Below are 20,886 nucleotides of genomic sequence, written 5' to 3'. Positions count from 1 at the left end.
GAAGTGCAACCATTAATCAAAGAAATGAATGATACTAAAGGGAATGACACATGGTCTGAAATGGGGAAGCAATATGCCAAATGGAAAGAAGTCTTTTCAAACCCATATTCATAATCTTCACAGCTGAAACCTTCACTATTTTATTTTTAAAAAGTAACAATAATCACACTTTCAAAACTCACAGAATTGCATTGTTTTTCCTTTTCCCGGTTGTAATTCTCTTGCTCTTAAACTGGCTGATAATTTCTAATATTTATCTTTGCTGTTATTTTGGTATTGTTTTTGAAAAAAATAATTTTTTGAAGAAGTCCTTTACCATGACTACCACCATATCACTGTTTGATTTTCTTAGGAATGTATAGTTGTATAACAGAAATAATGTACACATTTCTAAAGAATATTTCATACTATTCATTAGCCATACTGGTTCTCGTGATGAAAACAGAACTAATCAAGCTGGATAGCACTGAGCAAGAGAGAACATCACATAGAATCATTTAAAAAAATTCACTATTTTGTACTATATTGTACCTACCTACAACAGACACTAGAGGATTCACCTAATTTGATCATTACTCATTGATTCCACCCATGCAGACATACTTCATTTCTATGTATTCTTCTATTCCATACTTGGAACCTTCCCTACCAAGCCCAGATTGCTTCCATCCACCAAAGGGGATGACTTCATTGGAAATGAGCCCTTCATTGACGCCAACCATTCCTGCTTCCATGGCTTCGGATACACGCCAGATTTGACTGTAATCTTGGGAGTAGAAATAACCTACAGAATAAAGTCAAATGTTAACTGGGTGCTTTGATATAACGACAGCACTGGTTCAGAATAGATACAATACTACTGACAATACCACCAACTGTCGACCTCCCAACAACCCACCAATTGTGACATCCAGTCAGCACCCTACTGACAACCCACCAGCACCCTACTGACAACCCACCAGCACTCTACTGACTACCCAAACACCCTACTGACAACCCACCAACACCCTACTGACAACCCACCAACACCCTACTGACAACCCACCAACTATGACAACCAGCTGGCACCCTACTGACAACCCACCAACACCCTACTGACAACCCACCAACACCCTACTGACAACCCACTAACACCCTACTGACAACCCACCAACACCCTACTGACAGCCCACCAACACCCTACTGACAACCCACCAACACCCTACTGACAACCCACCAACACCCTACTGACAACCTTCCTACACCCTACTGACAACCTTCCAACATCCTACTGACAACCTTCCAACACCCTACTGACAACCCACCAACATCCTACTGACAACTACCAAAACCCGTACTGACAACCTAACAATACCCTACTGAAAACCTACCAAGACCTACCTACGCACTACTTACAACCCACGGACGCCTTACTGACAACTACCAAAACCTGTACTGACATTGTCATAGGGTGACATACTTACTAGCAAGCCCTGTGTTTGTGGAGTTTGCAATGGCCAATGCCTCTTCCTCAGTCTTAAATCTGAAAAACATTTAAATTCATCAAGTACATCACATCTTTCTGAATTTGTGGTATGTTGTATATCACAAAAGTTAACACAGAAAACAACTACAGACGAACCCGACAGACACTACCACATTATTGTACGTAATTACACTATCGATGACTGTTGGAAACTCTAACTACTTAGGTTTTGGGTTCAATTCCTGGACTCTGGACTCGGCATCACATGTGAGAAGAGTTTGTTGGGTCTCTCCCTTGATTTGAGGGGTTTTCTCTGGGCTCTCTGGTGTTCCTCTCTCCATAAAACCTAACAGGTTAAATTTCATTTTGATCTGTAAGTTATCCATGCCCTGAGTTTTTCAGAATATTGATAAAATTAGAATGGACTCTGGACTCGGCATCACATGTGAGTAGAGTTTGTTAGGGCTCTCCCTTGATCCGAGGTGTTTTCTATGGGTCTCTGGTGTTCCTCCCTCCATAAAACCTAACAGTTTAAATTTTATTTTGATCTGTAAGCTATCAATGCCCTGATTTTTCCAGGGAATTGATCAAATTTGAGGTCATCGTAAAATCCTGGTTACCTAATCAGGGGTGCAACCGGACCAAATGTTTCTTCTTTGCAAATCAACATGTCAGTGTTAACCTCAGTAAGGATTGTTGGCTCAAAGAAGTTTTTTCCACATGCATGACGATGTCCTCCACGCAATAATGTGGCACCTTTTGACAGTGCATCAGAAACATGCCTCTCAACCTATGATTGAGAATCAAATTAAAGTAAGAAAAGTACAGTAAGTTCTATTTTATAGCAGAGTGTGCATGTCTTGACCAATGGCGGCACAGCTTCCCCATTTTTGTTCAGGGGGCTCCCTGTGTTGTAAATGGGGTGACTAGTCATGCATGCCCCCCCCCCCCCCCCCCCCCCATATAAAGGTTTAAAAGGTCTTAAGAACTGAAAAATAATAATTTGGTTTACTCGGATCCCTTGAACTGAATTTCCATAATTAATCTTATCATCATCATCATCACCATCATCATCTTTACCATCATTATTATTGTTAATGTTTTACCTTCTGTACACCAAGTTCATTGATGAGAGGTCCTTGAGTGGAGTTCTTGTCCATGCCGTTACCAACCCTCAGTTCTTTGTCCACCGCCTCTGCTAAGCGCTTTGCAAATTCATCATAGATTTCATCTTGCACAAGAATGCGGTTAGAGCAAATGCAAGTCTGAAAGATGTTTCGAAAAATATATATTGAATAGTTTATTATGGCTATAGAAAACATTCTTGACAAGTCTCTTAACTGACTTGCATTTCGTGGATGTAATATAAGCATCAGAGCAGTGGCAGAGCAGTTGCAGATTCAGGGGTGGTTTTGTGGGTGCCATGAAATCCCCTTTGTGAGATCTTGTGAAGCCATTCATGTTCTTTGTACTCAGTAGAATGAAATTGGAACCCCCCTTTGTGAAGCCAATCTTACCAGCTTTTTCTAAGTGGTGGCCAAGTGCCTTTGAAAACTTTGTGTCTCCTGACAACATCAAGGAAACATTTTGATTGACATTCACTAAAACCCGTAACATAGCCATACTGTACCTGGGCTGTATGTCGATATTTACTAGACATTGCACCTTGAACAGCTTGTTCTATGTTAGCTGAGTTGAAGACAATGAAAGCAGCATTGCCACCTAGCTCAAGGGACATTTTCTTCACAGTGTCTACACTTTTGGCCATTAAAATCTACAAACACAACAAAATGGAAAGGAATCTGTGAAAATATCATTCAAATTTTATTGGAACCATGAAACAACACCTGGGCTGATCAAAAAATTGAAGTCACTGGGCAAGGCTGACTCACAGATCAAGCCCTGAAAAACCTCTCTTACTATATATTGCCTGATGGGTTTTGTGAAAAGCATTTTTTTATTATAGTGCAAGGTGCTTGTTGCTTTTCTAGCTTCTGCGTTAATTTTTTCCCCTCCCTTTACAAAAATTAACTTCTTAACTCTCATTATATTTATTTAATTGTCCACAGTTATAATTTTTCCTGTTTTTTTTTTATCTGGATACCTTGCCAGTAGTCGTTGAACCAGTGAATGACATCTTTGAAACCAAGTCACTTTGGAGTACAGCATCTGTTACAATGTTAACTTGATCCCTAGAACATGTCAATGTGTTGATGACGCCTGGAGGGAACCCTGCTTCTTCAGCAAGCTACATTATTGCAAACAAATAAAATATTTAATACTAACTAAAGGTTCAAAAATATACATTTAAAATTACTTGTTATGACAATCCTCTGTCTCGCTAAATTCATACAGCTTTAGCCTCATTTATTAAGTTAAGGGTGGGTCTGTTGCTCTGACATCAATATTATAATATTTTCAATTAAAGCAGTATTTTCAGTAAAGACATGTCCCTTTTTTATCTTCCAACATCTCATATTATACAACTATATTGGGTAACCGTGCTGAAAGTGATACAAGTACTGCGGAGCATGATATTTTGAGTGGGGGACTATTATAATCTAAAGGTTTTGGGAAAGCTCCTCCTTTTCTCCACCCCTTGAAATTTTGGAAATGGTGCTAAAAAGTCTAAAAAGATAAGAGAGGGACTAAAGAACACCCCCTGCCTCTATGGTCTCTGATACAAAGAAACATTTTGCATGATGACGGCAACCATGTTAGATGGCAGGAACAATACAATCATTTTACATGAGAAAGAATTCAATTCCTGAGAGTAAAGGAATTTTATCACTCTGACTGACATCTAGCATGGCTGTCAGCATGCAATCATGCAAAACCTTTAAAGCTATGCAAAGTCATACTTGCTGCAAGGCTAATGCACAGTAAGGGGTCTCTTCAGATGGTTTAATGATCACAGTACACCCCGCGGCAAGTGCTGCAGCTGCTTTTCTGGTTATCATTCCAAGAGGGAAGTTCCACTGAAAGAAAAATAAAACCTTAATTAACCATATATATTTTATTAATTATCTTGGTCTCGTTTACTTTTGTTACGAAAACGTATGCAGTTTCTTAGACTGCGCACAGATGGAATCAGCAAATGGACCTAGTAAGCTACATAATAAAAATAATGATTTTTCTAAACATACTGGTGTCCAAAGTGCTGCTACACCAACGGGCTGTCTTAGCACTAATAGTTTACGACCACGTATTGGTGATGGAATGATCTCACCATACACCCTCTTGGCCTCCTCACCAAACCATTCAGCAAATGATGCACAGTATTTGACTTCACCTTGGGCTTCAGCCAGTGGTTTGCCCTATTGAAAGTAAAATTACTATGGACGATTAAAAAGTATATTCTTCGTGGTGAAAGACCTTGCCATTTGAACTTCAAGCTTTCCTGAATTGGTTTGAGTGACCATAAAAAAATGTCTCCAAGTGAGGTTCAAACATCATGTACATTTTAATGTATCTTATCAAGTCCAACCAACCTTGTGTTCGGGCCATTGTTTCATGCTGACTCAAGAATATTTTTGAATATTTTCCCCTCCCCTCCTCTCCTCTCTCCTTCCCTCCCCTTCCCTCCCCTCCTTTCCTCTCCTGATCTCCCCTTCTCTCCCCTCCTCTCCTCTCCTCTCCCCTCCTTTCTCTATCTCTCCTCTCCTTTCCCCTCCTCTCATGTCCTCTCCTGTCCTCTCTTCTCTTCTGTTCCCTCCTCTCCCCTCCCCTCCCCTTGCAAGTGGTATCAAAAATATTTGTATCAAACCTGCTCTGAAGTCAGAAGCTTGGCTAACTGCTCTTGATTTTGAAGAATGAGGTCATTCCACTTCTTCAGCATCACACTACGCTCCTAAAATCATTCAAATTTGTAAATAAAATATCCATAACCCTAATCACCCAGAGATTGTAGTTTCCATGGGAATGATATACTGTAAGACTTTGTCATCATCCCATGGTAGTTGATGAGCATGACAACAATCAAATGTCCCTTCCATGTAAAAGGTAGGCTAGAGTATCTTCTAAATATAGAGATATTTGGTATCAAACAGTGTAATGTAAGGATGGTAAAGGTAGCATACTCTTTAAAGCATACACCTTTCAATACTGAGATTCCCACTGGCATGGTCAGGCTAATGAATTCCTTCCCATACAGATACACAGAGTTTGTTTGATGCATTGTTCTCTCCCCTGCCACAAGGGTTTTTAGGGTATTCCTTGCTGTTGCAAGATGTATTGTGTCCTGGGTTGCCGTTTGTTACTACTCTTCCCAGTAGACCGAGGCAGGTGTGATTTTTTAATCGCCTTTGTAGCATCTGTTATGTTATCCAGAAGTACATTTCAAATCGACCACGATGCCAATTTTGTACCACGAGGACAAGTTTTTTACACCACGTGATCAAAATTCAGTCAAGTTTTGGCATCACGTGGTCGATTTGAAATGTACTTCTGGATTATTATTAACATAACAGACGCTACGAAGGCGATTAAAAAATCACAACTACCTTGGTCTACTGGGAAGAGTAGTATATTGCAGGGTATTGTTTAGCTCCAAAATCATAGTTCTCAGCTATTGTTTTATTATTTTCATGGTTCTGGTCGCCTGCAATACCAAGAAAGAGCCGGTTTTTCTCCAGGTTCTCTGTTTTTTTCCCCTCCCTCAGCAAATATGAACAAGTAAGATTAAATTAGCCCTTGTAGTTAGAATATTAAATGTGGTAGAAAGATTCTGCAATGGATGCAACTGCCTTTTACCAGAATGTAAAGATTAACCCTGACCCCACCCCCCCCCCCCCCCCCAAGGCAAAATGTAAGGTCATGATCATCTGGTGCATATATATTTTATGCTTTGCTCAGTAAAATCGTTTTTCAATCAAATGTTATTTTTCTGTCTTCTTTTGTCGAACTAAAACGCTATAGTAACTAAACTTCCATCAACCTTGCCCTCCCCTCTCCACTCCAGGTTGTAAATGACCATGCTTGGTTGATGAATTCCATGGTTGACCAGAGTATAAAACGAAATATAATTTAGCTCATTAAGAAAACGTTCATGCATCATTTATTTGTTAAAGAAACAGGTGCAAGTTCTATCACTTTGTTTCTTGAAAAATATCTTTCGCGAATAGAACAAGAAAAGACCTTAAGACATAAATCAAATTCAAGCTTATTTCAATGCCGACTAATAAACCAGTTGATTGTTCATTCACAAATGAGCCTTAAAATTTCTTCGTAGAAGCGTATTGAAATAAAGGAATTATCCGTACATTCTTACGCACCTTCGCTGTGGTTTTCTTCCAGGTTTGGAACGCTTTATAAGCTTCTTTAACGGCCAAGTCTGCTTCCTTCTGGCCCATGTCTGCCACTTGTCCAAGTTCTTGTCCAGTCGCAGGATCGTAAACGGGGAACGTTTTCTCAGTTCCAATCCATTTGCCTCCAATGTAGCCCTTGTCTTTGAGGAGAGAGAACTCACTTCGAAGCAGCGCCATTACTCTTGCACGGTATCTTGACATAAGGCCGATATTATTACACAATCAATCGCATGTCTATAAAACCTCATAACCCCAAATGCACGGCGTGTAGAACAAAACCACAGGGAGCCCAGCACTCTCTGTGCTGATCTAAGGCATGGCACTGTTCGTACATATTCTTGTGAAAATTTCCAAAAGTTTCTCAAATCCTATCAACTAAAATTTCCAAAACCACATAAGCAAAAAAATAAATTGAAATTCATGGATTAAAAACATTCAACAATGAATATACAAACCAATACCAAATATGGCACTACTGACCAAAAGTGCCAGTGGGCATTGATTTGCAGCAGGAAAAAATAAACATCAGTGTTTTCAATTTTAAAATACAACAAAAAGAGCTCTTTGCAAGGTAGGACCTGGGCAACCAACAGAAAAAAATTATAACTTTTCCATAGCCCAGTGGTCGAAAAAAAATTTTTTCCAAAACTTTCCAGGTCCTGGAAAAATGCATTATTGATTTCCAAAACTTTCCAAGACTTTCAAAAACCCATATTAACCCTGTCATTAACCCTACAGGATCTTTTCATGATTTGAAACCCCTTATCGAATAAATAAGAATTGCGTTTACTTTTCTTTGATATCTCTTTTTGTTGCCGAGATAATTATTCAATGTAGAAATTACGAAATGATGTTGTCAACTGATGTTGTCAATCCTTGTAAGAAGTCTAATTAGCAAATAGAGAATACTTCTTTGAGAATTAACTCAAAATGACTGAAATTTTTGTTGGACATAGTGCACTATAAACAAGGTAAAGAGGTCTATTGTTGCTTCTTGTCTGGCATTAAAGTAAGAGGAGGCTTTATATCTTATTGAGTAAGGGTATTTCAAAAACCAAAAAACAATAAAAAAATCACAACTTTATTTCACAATGTATCTACCATATCCACTTGAATAAGTTACATATTATTGTTACAATATTGTAAATTCCTAAAATATAATGAACGTATTCCACTTCAGCAGTAGCATTCCCATCATGGGACAGCTCATTTGATTGGTAGATTTCTGCAACAGATTAGAAAAAATGGTTGTTACTGATAATTATTTGCATATAAGTTTCCTCATTCCAAACACTGGTCAGCAGTTACCATCGTCTGCATCTAGGCATGAACAACAGACATCAAAATATTTTCCAATAGAGTGTGTGCAACCATGCAACTCAAAATCCCTTGAGTCCAGTATATATGCTCAAATGATTCAGTAATTTTTAAAGTTGGAGCCTGGGGGGGGGGGGGGGGGGGTACTCCCCTATATTCGCTATACGGGTACGTGCCGCCAAAAAGGGTATGGTTTTCAGCGATTTTACTCTGGAACAGGGTATATAAAATCGCTCTCGCTCTGGGACAGGGTATATGAAATCACGCTCTCTCCTCTCTGGAACAGGGTATCTATTTTCACAATACAGGAACTGGGTATGGTTTTCAGCAATCTTGCTCTGGAACAGGGTATGGTTTTCAGTGATTTTACTCTGGAACAGGGTCAGGGTTAAGAGGGTTCAGCGGCACATCCCTACCCTAAACAGGCAAGAGTTCCCCCCTGGGAGTTGGAGGCTCTCTCCAGAAAATAGGTGGCTGTGTTCTGCACTAGATTAGTAATAATGATTTTCAATATGATCATGAAATGTCCTGGACTAAATATCCTGCAATTAGCCACGGGTGGCACCTTCTATTGATGAAAACCTTTTTACACACCGTTTTGAAAAGAATTATTTGACGAGAAATCAGATACAGTACTATACCTTTCAAGGACTTGGAGGAGGTGCCATCAGATCTATGTCAGAAAATTCTCTAACTGCAATAACTGCTACAATGAATATACCAGTATGCTTGATTATTTGCCTGTACGGATGACAAAATATATACATTGATTGATGAGTTTTAAAATCGCTTAGAAATGTAATGACTGTTACACACATGTATGACACCGGAATTGGTATGGGAGACAATATAAAAAAATCTAATTGGGTTAACCAGTCCAAGGTGGACAGAAAGCCTAAGAGGTTATGACAAAGTCTGGCAGGACTCAATTCCTAGTTGCCTTGGTGAGAGGCAAGCCCTCTCAGATGGCTACATCACCCATAATTCCCGAAAATTATGTGAACATATTCAGTACAAAGTAGAGAGGATGAAGCTGCCCCAGCCCCTTTCACTTTGCTAAACATTAGTCCTAGACTTCTAAACAGGAAGTCTTTCATGCAGTATCTGGAAACTTCAAACAAAATGGCAAGCTTATTTCTCTAGGGGCAGGAGAGGGGGGGGGGGGGGGGGGGAGGGAGGGGGCTATAGGGGTACCATAATTTTTGGTTGGTTTCTATAATAATGAACAACATTTTCAAAACATTTTAGATATTTATGTAGGGGTGGAGTTGGATAAATGGAGACTATACAATATGAAGTTTGACTGCACATAGCCCCAGCCATCGTACTCCATGGCATGGTATGAATTTAGATTCATAATATAGAATCAATAATAAAAACATTATAAAAACTTATGCACGTCTATAGCGAATGTTGTCTGACTCTCTTAGAGATAGATATATTTTTTAGCCCAGAATTACGTAATCGACAGGGCTAACTAAACATGATACAGCAACTTTATACCTCATAAGGGGCCCAGCACGTGCCAGACTTTTCAGATAAAATTTCTAGAATGCCTTGTCAAAAATTAAGTTGAAGTCTTAGTTTCGTATAAAAGACATAACAACGATACATACCATTTTAATGGGTTTCGATAAAAGTCCATAATAAACGCTCCAACTCCGCCAACATACCCTTTACTAGGAGACTTCTTCAACTTGGGCGCCATATTGATTTTTCTCGATTTTTTCTTGGAATCTCATATTTCCGGAACAAACTCGGAAGTCTTCGTAAAACGTCGGCTTTTACGACAATTCGACGACCTTTGTTTCCAGTTAATCTCGATCATAATCTCCAAAAATAAAAAGAACAAAAAAAGCTCTTTAATGGATCTTATCAAATTGAGTCCTATTATTTTGCTGAAAAATCTATTTTTGCGTTTGAGGATATTTTTCCTAAACTTTTTAGGATCAAATTTATTCGAATTCAAGGTGGTCACCCTGTGTTATGTGACGCAATCGCGTATATTCGGATGGTCACGAGACAAGCACCGCAAACGCCTCGGCCATTTTGTCGACATCGGTGAAGTCTTCACGTAAGTTCTTGGATTTGACGTTATATCTCCGAATTCTTTCTATATAAATTGGTAAGTTTAATATATATAAACTGGCCTATGTTCAGGAATGTATAATGAAGGCTCTGATGGTTTCTTGAGCTTTGAAATTCGTTAAATGTTTAGTACGAAAGGTAGAAGGGGGTAATGATCTGTTCTCAAATCGCAGCACCTTCCTTTTGTTTCACCCAGCTTTTTTGACATCAAAAATACAAATCATAATCATTGCATAGGTCAGATATAAATCCCAGTTCATTTTGAAGTATTTAACGGTAAGGATCCTCGTTTTTAGGCTCTTTGTTTTAGTTCTTTGTAATAATGAACGATCCACGGGATGGACGAATCTCGATTGTGACATCTAGTTTCGCAACATAGAGTGCTAAACCATAAGACTTTACTAAGATTAAACACAAACTTAAAGTGTATTTATCTTCCTAAATTAAAAATAATTCAATTCATATATTGATTCTATGGGGAATGACATTGCTCTTTTTGGAAGAATTTATTACAATAATTATACACAGTATGTTAATGTTAATGCATTTGTTTGTACTTTGAACTATTCTGCAAAATTTTTCAACCAGATCCTCTATTTTCCTAATTTTTGTTTTTGAGCTTCTAGGAAACAATATTTTGACAATATCTAATTGGAATTTTTTACTTTTATTTCTTAATATTTATTCTTGACCTTTTTACATTAATGATTATTTGTTAAATATTATTTTACATTTCGAAGTCGTGGTTATTCTTGCAACCAATAGAATTCCTGAAATCATACTTATTTTTATTCCAGTTGTATTTGTTTAGCTTTCACTTTTGAATCCTGAATCTCTATGAGACAGCATGTCTGCAGGATCTAGGTCAAATCAGAGTCTGCAAAATATATTCTCCCAAAGAAAATATATTATTTTGTTTTATTTTTGATGGCCGTACTTCTTTTGAGGAAAATAGTGTTAAAATTTTTTCTCAATTTTATATTTTTAATGCTGACTTTATAGTTTTGAAAGTGTTTGATAGCATAGAAATGCTAAGGTTATTGTTAAATTTCTTAAATATTTTTACTGTTTAACTTCTTTTCTATCTATCAGTCTATTCTAGAGGACACATAATGGCTTCACGAAAGAAGGTGCTTCTGAAGGTTATTATTCTCGGAGACAGTGGGTAAGTATGTCCTGCAGTAGCTTTGAATATCACTAAGTTTGCCAAGTTATAACTATATGCACCTCATCTTAAATGGTAGGAAGAACAGAAAGGAATGGTTAGATAAATGCATGCATAGCATTTTTACATTATATTATTGTAAGGGATAATTTGATGCAAGCTTGAACTCTTTCTTGGATAGGTGGATAGTCTTATAAAAGGCATTCTGATGCTCATTTGTATATTTCTGGTTGGGGAATTAAGTGACAATATTGATCAAAGTGAATAGAGAGTTTTCACTCATGTGACAAGGCAGTCATATTGGTGTACCAAACAATAAAAAAAATTTTTTGCACGGTTTTTGCATACAAATAGAGTTTAGTTCCCCGAGGATAGAAAATGTATTGTTTTAGTACACCAACATAGCCACTGTGGTCTTCAAATGACCATCTATGCCAATGAAAAATGTTTATCTTCCCTTGATATTATCATAGTTTTGCACTTGGTTAGCATTATAATATATTCTTATTGTTTTCTTGTTTGGCAGTGTTGGAAAAACATCATTAATGAACCAGTATGTGAACAAGAAATTCAGTAATCAGTACAAGGCTACTATTGGTGCAGACTTCTTAACTAAAGAAGTGATGGTTGATGACAGATTGGTTACCATGCAGGTATTAATTGACCAATCTTGTTGTAGATTTAAGATAAAACTTCCCACATCTAGGTTTTATTTTGTACTAAGGTAATCTCACAATACTTTGGATATCCATATAATCCCATAAGAGAACTAATGACTACCTTGCAGAGGACAAAATATTTTTCATGGAAATAGATTTACACTGCCTCCAATGGGGTCAATGTATGTGCTTCAAACTCCTCCATAGACCCCAAGCCCAAGTTAATTAACTCAAATGATGATATTATAATGTACTTACTCTTTCCTCCTTAGTTTTAAAAACTGATTTCGTTGGTCTTACAAATTGTCCTTCCTCTAAACTCTCAGTTTTTCCCATTATTTTCCCATTTATTTTATTTCCTTTTCTATTCATTTCTCTTCAGATCTGGGACACTGCTGGACAGGAGAGATTCCAGAGTTTGGGTGTTGCATTCTATCGGGGTGCAGATTGTTGTGTTTTGGTATTTGACGTGACGCAACCCAACACATTCAAGACCCTTGACAGTTGGAGAGATGAATTTCTTATTCAAGCCAGTCCCAGGGATCCTGAAAACTTTCCTTTTGTAGTTCTGGGAAACAAGATTGACTTAGAAAATAGAGCGGTAAGTTGAACATTTGCTGTCAAATCTTTAACAATTAAATTGTTTCAAAATTAAATTTGGCACAAGTTAACTACAAAACACAGTGTAAATTTAATAATATTGTAAGTATTGAACTAATTAATCAGTTCCAAGTTCCAATTCTGGGCGGACATTGTCTGATGTCTGTTATTTTAAGCCCTGATAATTTGTGAGATCCAGTCAAAATGAGGAGAAGTTATATGAAAAGGCCACCATGGTTTTCTCTGGATTTCTTCACAGAAAAATTAAGAATATAAATTCCTAATCACTATGTCTCAATCAACAGGTCTCGGCAAAGAGAGCACAAGCCTGGTGCCATTCTAAGAATGACATTCCTTACTTTGAGACCAGTGCTAAAGAAGCCATCAACGTTGAACAGGCTTTTCAAACTATAGCAAAGAACGCACTTGCACAGGAAACAGATGTGGAGCTATACAATGATTTCCCAGACCAAATCAAGTTATCAAACGACAGCAAACAGAAATCAGATGGGTGTGCATGTTAAAAAAACTAGTTAGAACCTACTGTCAATATATTGTCCTTTCTTACGAGGCTAAGTTAAGCTTGAATCACATGAATTTCTTGGTATAGTAGCCGTATGGGGTACCACCTAAGCACTCACCTATACCAGTACAAATAGAAATTTATAGTTATTACCATGTGAGTCAAGCATCTCCTAAGCTATTCAACCCAATTGTACAATTCAATACAGGATAGATACCACTAGAGAAGTGTACTTTTTTATGTCTTGTAGAATGATAAACAATATTCTCACTTACCCCTCTGGTTCTTTTGAAGTCTATTTTTTCATTTGCTGTTGCATGATTATTACTATCGGCAACCATCAAGTAGGGCGTTTAATGCCAAAATTAAAAAATTAAAAATTCAACAGTAATCACAATTTATGAAAAGAATGCTTGGTTTATATCATTTTCTTTTCCAAAACAATCAAGTGTATGTAATTATGCCTTAAATATATTTGAAAACAATATTAGCTACATGTATAATGAAAGTGTTAATTGGTGCAGACACTAAATATGAAATATTTATTACTGTAACAAGTGGTATTCAAATAAGAGAGACAATAGAGTATTTGCACCATCACGTGTTGGCAGCCATGACTGGAACAATTGAATATGGGGTGCTTAACATTTACCAGAAAAACTGGAAACTCTAGTTGGAAAACAAAATAATGGCATGTGTCATTCCAATCGGAAAGTTCCAGAAAACGTGGTCTTATTGAGGTAATCATTTTTCCAGCTCTTTTCGGTTCTTCTGGTAGACTCATATCATTTTTTGGCATAAAAAGTTTGCCCTTTTTTTACTATCAGCAAATGAATTTCCAACAGGATGGATTGGTTGAAATGGTAAGCTCCCCTGATCTCATCTGGTGTACTTGCAAAATAATTCAGTTTCCCAAGTCCATTGTTGCGCTTCCTGTCATGGCTGCCATCACATGATGACACAAATAGTGTCTATTTAATAAAATCTTAAAGTAATACCTTAATATTTCAGGTTTAATGTTTGCACTATTGTGTGGTTGTAAAGGGATATTTCTGTCAATACATGCACACACATCCAAACAGTGTCAATCCAGGTTCACTCTATACAAAGAAAGGATCATTGTTGGTGCATCTTTATGTATCTTGCATCCCAAAATTCTAGACTAGATTTCTAGGTAAACTAAAATCAAGATTATTACTTGGATACACCAGTAGTGATCCTGAGAAATTAGTTCCGTTGAGTCGCTACCTCTTACATTTTTGACTGACAGCAGTGGAAGACCAGCTTCAGGCAACTTGCAGCTATTGAGTTCAGGTAACATTGAAAATTAATTGCAATATAGCATGCGCCAAAATCTTGCAACCTACTAGTGCAGGGAGGTCTTTAAGCTGCTGTATTGACAGGGTTTGGATGTCAGTTAATAGAGATTATGATGAATATGATAACACCAACATGTAAGATGACTTGTTATTGGGACTTCAAAATAAAATAAATTTGGAATGACAACAGCGACTTGTATACTTTTAAATATATTTTACATTGCTACACGCTGATAATAAACAACAGTTCTGACAGGAAAATTGACCAATAGACTACCTTCAATTAAATAAAGTCGTTAAAGCTATGTTTCCTAATACCTTTACATTATTACTCTAAAGATTGTATTTGGTTGATGGTAGTCGATTACCTGATCTCCCCGTTGCGAGTGTTGTCTTGATCAGTGCATAGCAATCAAAACAGTGGTCAAATATTTTCATTAGAGTGCATACCATATGTCCGTGAAAAAATAGGTACAAGTTCAGTAGACCCTACACCTACATAACTTTGCACTAATTTGTAGGATTATAACTTATCAAGAGAAAAGTTGTGAATTGAAATACACCTTTTGCTGTTCATTAACAGAAAATGTACATTCATTTGCGCCAATAGTTGTATCAATAACGTGTAATGTACTTTCATCAACGCTACAAGTAACATCATTAGCGCGAATCAGCTTTCGATAACGATATTTGAATATGAGTGTATATTCATAGGCATCAATGGACAATCAATAGCGCGTTCGTACATTCATATGCGCGGAATGTATTTTCTTGTGCGCGAAATTCAACTTCTATAACACCAAATGACAAACAATAGCATTTATGGACAATCATTTACCCAAAAGTGAAAATTCATTAGTGCTATTAGCATAATCATTGACAATCTATAACGCGCTTGGACAATCATGAGGGTCAACGTTATATTCTATGGCGTGGTTCGACAAACATTTGCATGATTCGAATGAACAATAAGAGAAATAAAACAATCATTAGCGATTTAAAAAAAAACTATTTTAGCCTTCAATTTCTTAGCCACTTATGCATCGTGGCAAATACGTTTGCATATATTTGAACCACTGATCACATTTAGCGATAGTGATGGTTGCCACATTTCTCTGGAACCCTTCCATTAGCAACTGCTTTCTGTAGAGACCTAGAGCAATCCCTTGTCGTCTTGCCTCAGCCCGATCGCTCGTATGTTGTTGGATCTCTGGACGGCTGAGATCGGCTTTGATTGCTGCTTTAAGTGAGCTAATTGCTATTCTCCTACGCAGCCGCTATTATGGAGGCAGTTTCCTGAGTTTTTTACAGTATATGTATTAAAGTGATAAAAAAAATAAATAAAAAAAACGCTAATGATTGTTTTATTTCTCTAATTGTTTATTCGAATCATGCAAATGTTTGTCGAACCACGCTATAGAATATAACGTTGACCCTCATGATTGTCCAAACGCGTTATAGATTGTCAATGATTATGCTAATAGCATTAATGAATTTTCACTTTTAGGTAAATGATTGTCCATAAATGCAATTGTTTGTCATTTGGTGTCAGTTGAAGTTGAATTTCGCGCACAAGAAAATACATTCCGCGCATATGAATGTACGAACGCGCTATTGATTGTCCATTGATGCCTATGAATGTACACGCATATTCAATTGTCGTTATTGAAAGTTGATCCGCGCTAATGATGTTACTTGTGGTGTTGATGAAAGTACATTACACGTTATTGATACAACTATTGGCACAAAATGAGTTATTTTGAGGAGTTAGAATATGCAATTGTGTCACTCATTTGTTAAATTGTTAGCAAATCAATATTAAACAATCATCAATTATCTTGCATCGTCTACTTACGAACATTACACAGTTACTTGGGTTTTGCCCTCGCTCAATATCTGGACGTCCTGACCAGTAAATAACCTCTATATATGACACATGATCCCATACAGTGCTCAGTAAAATGTGTATTAATTTTTCAACCTCTTCCATACAATATATTCCAAATGAAGTGGACTGTTCTTTATTGTTTCTTTTTAATTTAGTTGCATTCAAAGTATCATCTTGTTTTTGCTAAAAATTTCTTTTTGTATTTTAACTTTTTACAGCGCTCACTCCCCTAAACCGCAGTTGTATGAATGGCAAATAAGCACTATCCAGCAGATGAAATTCATACAGATTACACGATTCAGTTGCATGAAGCTTAGAAATGTACGATAGAGTTATCCACTGGATAAAGACTAGTTACGGATAACTATTCACTGGATAGGGCTTTTATCTGTTGGATGGTGCTTATACAACCAGGTCGTGAACTACAATGTAATGATCATGATGATTCAGTAAACAAATCATCATTAATTACGTAATCGAAAAGTGACATTTTCTACTTTAAAGCTTACAACCTCTCAGTTGAATATGAAAAACCAAAGCAAATACAGTGACTGTACTCACAATAAAGATCGGCCGTGTGGATTGTGGCAGTACCGTGTTTGAGCATTTTCACTGAATGAGCAGTGATGTCATGCACTGTCACTTGTGACTGGTTGAAATTCTATACCATCCTGAGAAATGCAAGATTTTGATGTTGTTAACGTCATACTTGACTGAGAAGTCTACTAAGCATGGACTGACAAAAACACCTCCATCACACATTTGTTTTACATGTACAGTAAAGACCTGATCAAAATCCTTTACATTACACCACAATTATTGTTTGATCAATTCAAATAAAATTTAAATTTAAATTCCAGAGAAATACTCTAGCTGACTGTAAATACACATCTTCCAATTTGTTTCCTAGTTTTCACGAAAAATACACTTGTAGAATTAAACTGTCCTTGACAGTGACCTCAGACCTTAGTGATGTACTGTCATTGTACTATTTTCAGCTGTCTCACCAGTTTGCATATGTGAAAAGCAAAATTCGTAACATTTTCCAGCACACTTAAGTATTTTAACCCTATCTCATTGTATGCTCCCCTGATTTACAAATCGTCTCCTTGGTTTCCTCGTCTCTCCCCTCCCTTAAACTTTGTGTTTCTTTTGAGAGCTACAACCAGTTTGCCTCCATTCTCTTATAGCGATACTTCATGTAACATACTGTAAGTCTTCATTATTCATGTGCCAACCAGAGATCAATGGGCTTGTGACACAAAGCAACTTGTGACAAGCTTTTGTGATCAAAATGGTTAGCATATTAACATCATGATTTTGTTAGTAAACTTGAAGCATTGCTTTAGAATTAGTTAACTGAGACAAATGAAAAGATTAAGCACAGATACCACTAATGGGAAGCTATTCCTAACAGCATATTAGTACAAGAAAAAGTTGTTTAGCAGAGAGGGAGGGTTACATGTAGTAGAAAAGGGTAAGAACAGCCCCTACAGGTCGTGCTAAAATTCTACAAAGATTTTTTTCTCCCTTAAAAGAAACTATTTTATAAGCTAGCAAAAAAGACTTTTGGTGACAGTATAAAACAGTTCAAATAGTCGAAGTCGTGTCATTCTTCTTTACAGGATATAAGTTACTGTATTTATGTTGCTTTGGCGTAAAGCCTTGTCCATGTTTTAGCTGAAAACAATAAATATAGGTTATTAGAAAGTGATACAGCTGTGTATAGTTACAAGTATGAGTCATACTGTATTTTGGTGAGCCTTTATAAGAAAAAAAATACCAGTGTCAAGTAAACATGCACAACCATATTACATGTAAATGCTTAGCCATCTACCCGGAGGGGGGGGGTACTCCCCTATATTCGCTATATGGGTACATGTACGTGCTGCCAAACAGGGTATGGTTTTCAGCGATTCTACTCTGGAACAGGGTATATAAAATTGCACTCGCTCTGGGACAGGGTATATGAAATCATGCTCTCTCCTCTCTGGAACAGGGTATCTATTTTCGCAATACTGGAACAGTTTAAGGTTTTCAGTGATCTTGCTCTGGAACAGGATATAAATTTTATCGATTTTACTCTCGAACAGGGTCAGGGTTCAGAGGGCTCGGCGGCACATCCCTACCCTAAATGGGCAAGAGTAGCCCCCAGGCCATCTACTTGGTCGTTTCTAATACAATTTTGCAAAGATGTTTGTAAATTTCTACTTTTCATACTTAATTCAAACTGTACCTGACATTCAGTTGATTGACTGTTACTAACACAACAGTCTCATATTTTGTACTTTCTTGTGCATATTTGTGTGTGTTCTTTGTAGAATTGTTTATTTATAAATTACATTGTTCCAACCCTAATTCCTTAATCTAAAGGCTCGCCTGTCAATATTACTAAATCATAGAATAGTTTATAATAGTATATTATACTATTGATAGGACCTCAAAACAACAATGCTGCAAATTACTGCCAGTCATCAGACAAATATCTGGATTCACCTTGGCCAGATATTTGACCAGCAAAAATTTTGACTTTTATGGGTCAAACATGCCTCTAGCCTGACAAAATGACCAGCAGCTTATTGTTAAAAATTTGCAGCTTTGAAACAGTATTCTAAAACTCATGAATATTTAATGAGGAGAAAACAAAGCAAATCACTACCGTGACGGTGGTTTGGAAATGTGTTCTTAATTTGCATTAAATTTCGTAAACTTTTTCTTTGATTTTCTCCAAGAAATATTCATGAGTTTGAGAAGTAATTTGAAACACATGAGAGAGTTCTTCCTCTGATTTCCACACGCCTCAAAGTCAGTTTAAAAAACTCAGCTGCGCCCTGTTTTTTCAACTCACTTTTCGGTGTTTGGAAATCGAAGGAAGAACTCTCTCGTGTGTTTGAAATATTACTTCTACTTGATGACTTATTTTATTCCAAATCACATACCAGTTTCAATAGCTTGCTCCTCGTTAACCTTCCACTGTTCTGCCACATCATTAGCCAGTGGATCGTCAGGGTTAGGAGCACTTAGTAAAGCTTGAATTGAGAGCAGAACTGTGCGGATCTGTAAGGCAGGGCTCCATTTATCTGAAATCGAGATAACATATGTATTGGTTATTGTGTTAATTGAAATAAAATAAAATAGCCAGTCAATGATTTGCCTCACCTCTAGGGTTTTAACTTCAACTTCTGGACTCAAAATTATATGTGAGAGTTTGTCAGGTCCCTCCTTTGATTGAAGGGTTTTCCTTCCAAAATCTGCCAAATTCCAATCCAATCTGTGAGTTAGCCATGCCCTGACTTATATCAGCCCAGAGGTCATTTTAGGGTATCAATAAAATTTGGAGTTTTTCTTTCAAGATTGTTTAGGATTTAAATGATATATGAAAAAGTGAAAATATATTTTTAAAATTTTCTGCATAGTTGAACAATATGCATTTCTTAAGAAACAGAGTAAGAATTCTTTACATATCCAATCTGAACGCTTTAGATTTGTACAACTTATCTTAGACAATAACATTTTCCCTTAATTAATAACAATGAATATATTTCATGGGATTCATTATAACCAAATAATTACAAGTACGTACGAGTCGTAAAAAATAACATATGTTAGAGGTGGTTCACTAAATTCTAGGATCAAGTATTACAGTGTGTAATCTCTAATATAATAAATATATTAAAATTGAACTGATGAAGAAATTAAAAAAAAATCTTACCTTTCAAAATGTCCAAGCAAATTCGTCCTAACTTGTCTATATTGGGATGATAAATTTTCGTCATGAATCTGACTTTTGGAGGAGCCATTGGGTAATCTTCGGGCAGAAACAGCTCCAGCTTGTATGTGCCACCTTCAAAGGGAGACTAAAAAGGAGAAAAATAGAGTTTTTGTCAAAGATACAGGTACATGTATTAAATACCACTCCATGATCAGAGAACAATCAATCTCCTTGTTTGGTAGATATTCACGGTTTAGTTTTACTTACATCAGACGGGCCGTTGACTATAACGTGAAAATATCTAGCATTGTGTTCATCTGGGACAGCTTTAATACCAGGCACAGGCTCTGTCATTAATCTCTGTGTCTCCTAAACAGAAAATTTCACACAATGAACAGGAAGATTTATATGACTTTGTGAACAAAACCATACTCGACTTACAAACCGCAAAATGTGTTAATAAAATAGCATAAAATCTCTTAAAATTAGGAAATAGAGTTACCTTAGTAATCCTTCTAGGCAGTCCTCCACTCATTATTTAATAATCTGTCGTTTGAAAGGACTTTTTTCGAGGATTTTTGGAGCTGACCTTCGCCGGTTACTAATATCTTGTACTTCGAATTGAACCCAATGAAAGCAATAAGGCCTTGTGGGTAAAATGAGACCTGTCAGCAGAATTCCCCACAGGATACCCAACAGCAAAAAACATAAAAAAGAAATATATAAAAGAAATTCATCAAAAGGATTCTTATTTGACGAGACTTTGGCTTTCAAATACAATTAAGAAATGCATTTTGAAAATAGTATTCTTCTCTTGTGCATAGAATGAAGTGATCTGGTGTTG

At 36.8% G+C, this 20,886-nt stretch overlaps 3 protein-coding genes and 1 long non-coding RNA gene across 4 annotated transcripts; 1 reads left to right on the top strand and 3 right to left on the bottom strand.

Annotated features, from left to right (window-relative positions):
• Positions 1-124: 124 nt before the first annotated feature.
• LOC116301406 (succinate-semialdehyde dehydrogenase, mitochondrial) lies at positions 125-7,040 on the bottom strand. Its single transcript, XM_031710459.2, has 10 exons — positions 6,739-7,040; positions 5,232-5,315; positions 4,612-4,782; positions 4,327-4,443; positions 3,570-3,713; positions 3,096-3,239; positions 2,572-2,730; positions 2,086-2,255; positions 1,464-1,522; positions 125-784 (listed from the first exon to the last, which is right to left on the bottom strand). Exons 1-10 carry the CDS (start codon positions 6,970-6,972, stop codon positions 573-575), a joined length of 1,494 nt encoding a protein of 497 aa, XP_031566319.1. The 5' UTR covers positions 6,973-7,040; the 3' UTR covers positions 125-572.
• Positions 7,041-7,836: 796 nt separating this feature from the next.
• Positions 7,837-9,823, bottom strand: LOC116301427 (uncharacterized). The gene is made up of 3 exons (XR_004197730.2): positions 9,705-9,823; positions 8,730-8,829; positions 7,837-7,996 (listed from the first exon to the last, which is right to left on the bottom strand). It is a non-coding gene; the product is annotated as an uncharacterized LOC116301427 (long non-coding RNA).
• Positions 9,824-10,086: 263 nt separating this feature from the next.
• On the top strand, positions 10,087-14,629 carry LOC116301417 (ras-related protein Rab-7a). Its single transcript, XM_031710468.2, has 5 exons — positions 10,087-10,213; positions 11,269-11,341; positions 11,868-11,994; positions 12,383-12,601; positions 12,906-14,629. The coding sequence occupies exons 2-5, from the start codon at positions 11,289-11,291 to the stop codon at positions 13,122-13,124; spliced, it is 618 nt and encodes a 205-aa protein (XP_031566328.1). The 5' UTR covers positions 10,087-10,213; positions 11,269-11,288; the 3' UTR covers positions 13,125-14,629.
• Positions 14,630-16,447: 1,818 nt separating this feature from the next.
• Positions 16,448-20,683, bottom strand: LOC116301426 (ubiquitin-conjugating enzyme E2 N). The gene is made up of 5 exons (XM_031710479.2): positions 20,545-20,683; positions 20,310-20,411; positions 20,043-20,187; positions 19,270-19,410; positions 16,448-18,010 (listed from the first exon to the last, which is right to left on the bottom strand). The coding sequence occupies exons 1-5, from the start codon at positions 20,575-20,577 to the stop codon at positions 17,973-17,975; spliced, it is 459 nt and encodes a 152-aa protein (XP_031566339.1). The 5' UTR covers positions 20,578-20,683; the 3' UTR covers positions 16,448-17,972.
• Between the last annotated feature and the right edge of the window lie 203 nt (positions 20,684-20,886).

Source organism: Actinia tenebrosa, unplaced genomic scaffold, assembly GCF_029948245.1.
Source record: "Actinia tenebrosa isolate PJP-AT-01 unplaced genomic scaffold, QUT_ActTen_1.0 PGA_scaffold3__52_contigs__length_22856419, whole genome shotgun sequence".
NCBI classification, from domain to species: domain Eukaryota; kingdom Metazoa; phylum Cnidaria; class Anthozoa; order Actiniaria; family Actiniidae; genus Actinia; species Actinia tenebrosa.
The sequence above is the reverse complement of the archived record's forward strand: the minus strand, read 5'-3'. Positions and strand labels throughout refer to the sequence as shown.